The following is a 2,359-nucleotide window of genomic DNA, read 5'->3' on the forward strand; positions in this document are numbered from 1 at the left end:
AGAGGCAGGGTGGTGACATGACGGCGGGGCCCCGCTGCCCTGCCATCTGCTCAGCCCACAGAAGGGAAGCCGACAGGAGGCTCCTGCAGGGCTGCGAGCAGAGTCGCCGTCCCCACCCGCCCAGCCTCGGGCTTCTCGCTCACCAAGCTCAGCCTGTGGCCGCCTCCAGGAGCCTTGTCGCTCACCCTGGCTGGGGCCGACATGGCCTACAGCCCAGGGAACCCTGGTGACCTGGCGGGGCTTGCAGTTTGGAGGCAGACCACGCACTCCCGGTTTGTTCCTGCCATTGCCGAGCCACGGCCAACGCCGGCAGTCCTCACGGCAGCAGTGGGGCCGAGCTGGGGTCACGGCGTGGCTCTGAGCGGACCCTGGCCCCGACCCGCCGGCTTAGAGCCCCTCTGCTTTTAAAGGACAGGAAAGAAGGTGGTCATGGCTGGGCCTCCAGTGATTGTGGGATGAAGCCCAGGGAGCCCGCGTGCACCTGGAGTGCCAGCTGTCTGCCACCACTACCCTCAGAGAGTGCTCCCCCGGGGCACCCAATGTTCTCTATTAGGGATGGCCGTTAATGCGGGACAATTAACTCAGTAGGAAACCGCCGGCAGTGAAACAATCTGAGGTGCACCACTGTCTCGTCTCGCCCGCCCGCCTGCCCGCCAGCCCTCCAGCTCGCCGGCCCACCCTGGCTAAGTGAAACATTTGCAAAGCAGCTCAGGCCTGGCTGCAGTCAACACCAGGGGCAGGTTCCCAGCTGCATGGCCCCTGCCCCTCTCCACACACACACATGTGCCCTTGGCGCAGCGTGGAGCAGCTGCTGCGTGCCAGGCTCAAGGCAGGCGTGGCCCAGCCCTCAGCAGGCCTCCTGCCTGCAGGGCAGACTCCATGCAGGGGAATCAGGGGATCAGACACACTCCTGGAGAACAGAGCAGGAGCACGGAGGGGGACCTTCAGGCTGAGGTCTGAAGGGTGAAGGAGACACCTCCTGGGGCAGACAGAACCAGCATGAGCAAAGCCCAGGGGGTCTGGCCTGCCCTCTCCTCCCCTCCACCTGAGAGGCCCCCAACCCTGCCTGGCTCGTGCTGGCCTAGCTCCCCGAAGGCCTCGCTGCTCCTCCTGCCTGGGGGTGACCACAGCACCCTGCCCCGTGTATCTCCTTCCTCAAGTTCCATGTGCCAGGCCTGGGGTCCTTCGAGGGAGGGAGCAGAAGGCAGGTTGGGCAAGCCGAGGGGGGGCAGGGAGGCCTAGAAACTCAACCACTCCATGGTCAGCAACTACCCTCGGGGAAACAGTGCCAGACTGGCATGGGGTCGTGGGTGTGGGGTGGAGAAGCCGGACAGGAGCTAAGATGAGAGAAATCTGGGGACAGGACGAGGCACAGCTGTAAACACGACGTTCTGCAAGGCTGAGCCCCGTGGGAGGGTTCTGGTTCACCTCCTGACGCATCCCTGGGTAAGCCAGACACGCACGGCCTGTGATCCAGGGCTGGCTGAGCTGGAAGTGGGTCGTGGCATCAGGCCCTTTTTGAGGGTGCCTGTGTCTCTCTCTTGCTCATGGAAAAAGCAAATAAACTTTAAAAAGGAAAAAGGGAAAAGGAGGCTAGCTGAGACCAGAGCGCAGCCTCGTCATAAGAACCAGCAGGTGGGCCTGACCAAAGGACCCAAGGGGAAGCCCCCTGCCTGGAGCGCAGTGGCGGTCCGTTTATCCCAATGACCCTCCGGGACACCCACCCAGTCCTCTCTGCCCTGAGGGGAAGGGACGGCCTCGCTGGTCCTCACAAGGCCCTCGGAGGTAGGCAGGCCTGACCAGCAGTCAGACGAGGAGACTGGAGCTCAGTGACCAAGCCGCTCCTGGCCTGGCTCTGGGCAAGGCTAGGCCAGGCCACACTGGCCCTCCAAAGGAGAAGAGCCAGTGCGTGCACCGTGGTGATTCGGAGTGGTGCGGGGGTGGCAGGAAGGGGAACACAGGCTTCGAGCAGGACTGGAGCTCACCTCTCCCAGGCCATCGGGGGCCAGGGGTTCCTCGAGAGGTCAGCATGTCGAGTCCTACAAGTCTGTCCCAGAGCCCGTGTGGGCTTTATGGTGAGCACAGCCTTGAAGATCGGGAAGCAGGGCCCGTGTGGCCGTGGGGGAGGGTTGGCACAGGGGCTGTGCATGCCCAGACTCTGGTGCATATCCGGGACACATGCTGGCCAGGCCCAGGGTGCTGCAAGGTCGCTGGCCAGGTGGTGGAATCGACCCTCTGCAGTGGCAAAAAGGCATGGCACTTTTAAAATAAGCTTTTATTTTTGGTATTTTTAGATTTCTAGACATATTGCAAAGATAGCACGAGGCATTTGCACTTAGCTGCACCCGGCCAGAAGAGC

General features: G+C 62.7%; 1 protein-coding gene across 5 annotated transcripts in view; it reads right to left on the minus strand.

Moving 5' to 3' along the window:
* PEMT (phosphatidylethanolamine N-methyltransferase) overlaps window positions 1-2,359 on the minus strand; it is an 81,568-nt gene that overhangs the window by 41,952 nt on the left and 37,257 nt on the right. The window contains exon 1 of one of the 5 annotated variants that reach the window (XM_014592914.1): window positions 144-218. The exons of the other annotated variants lie outside the window; for them this stretch is intronic. Within the exon in view, the coding sequence (XP_014448400.1) occupies window positions 144-203 (60 nt within the window). The 5' untranslated portion in view covers window positions 204-218. Of the gene's footprint in view, window positions 1-143; window positions 219-2,359 lie in introns of those variants that run through there. 5 annotated transcript variants of the gene reach the window in all.

The sequence above is a fragment of the Tupaia chinensis genome, unplaced genomic scaffold, assembly GCF_000334495.1.
Source record: "Tupaia chinensis unplaced genomic scaffold, TupChi_1.0 Scaffold138725_1, whole genome shotgun sequence".
NCBI lineage: Eukaryota > Metazoa > Chordata > Mammalia > Scandentia > Tupaiidae > Tupaia > Tupaia belangeri.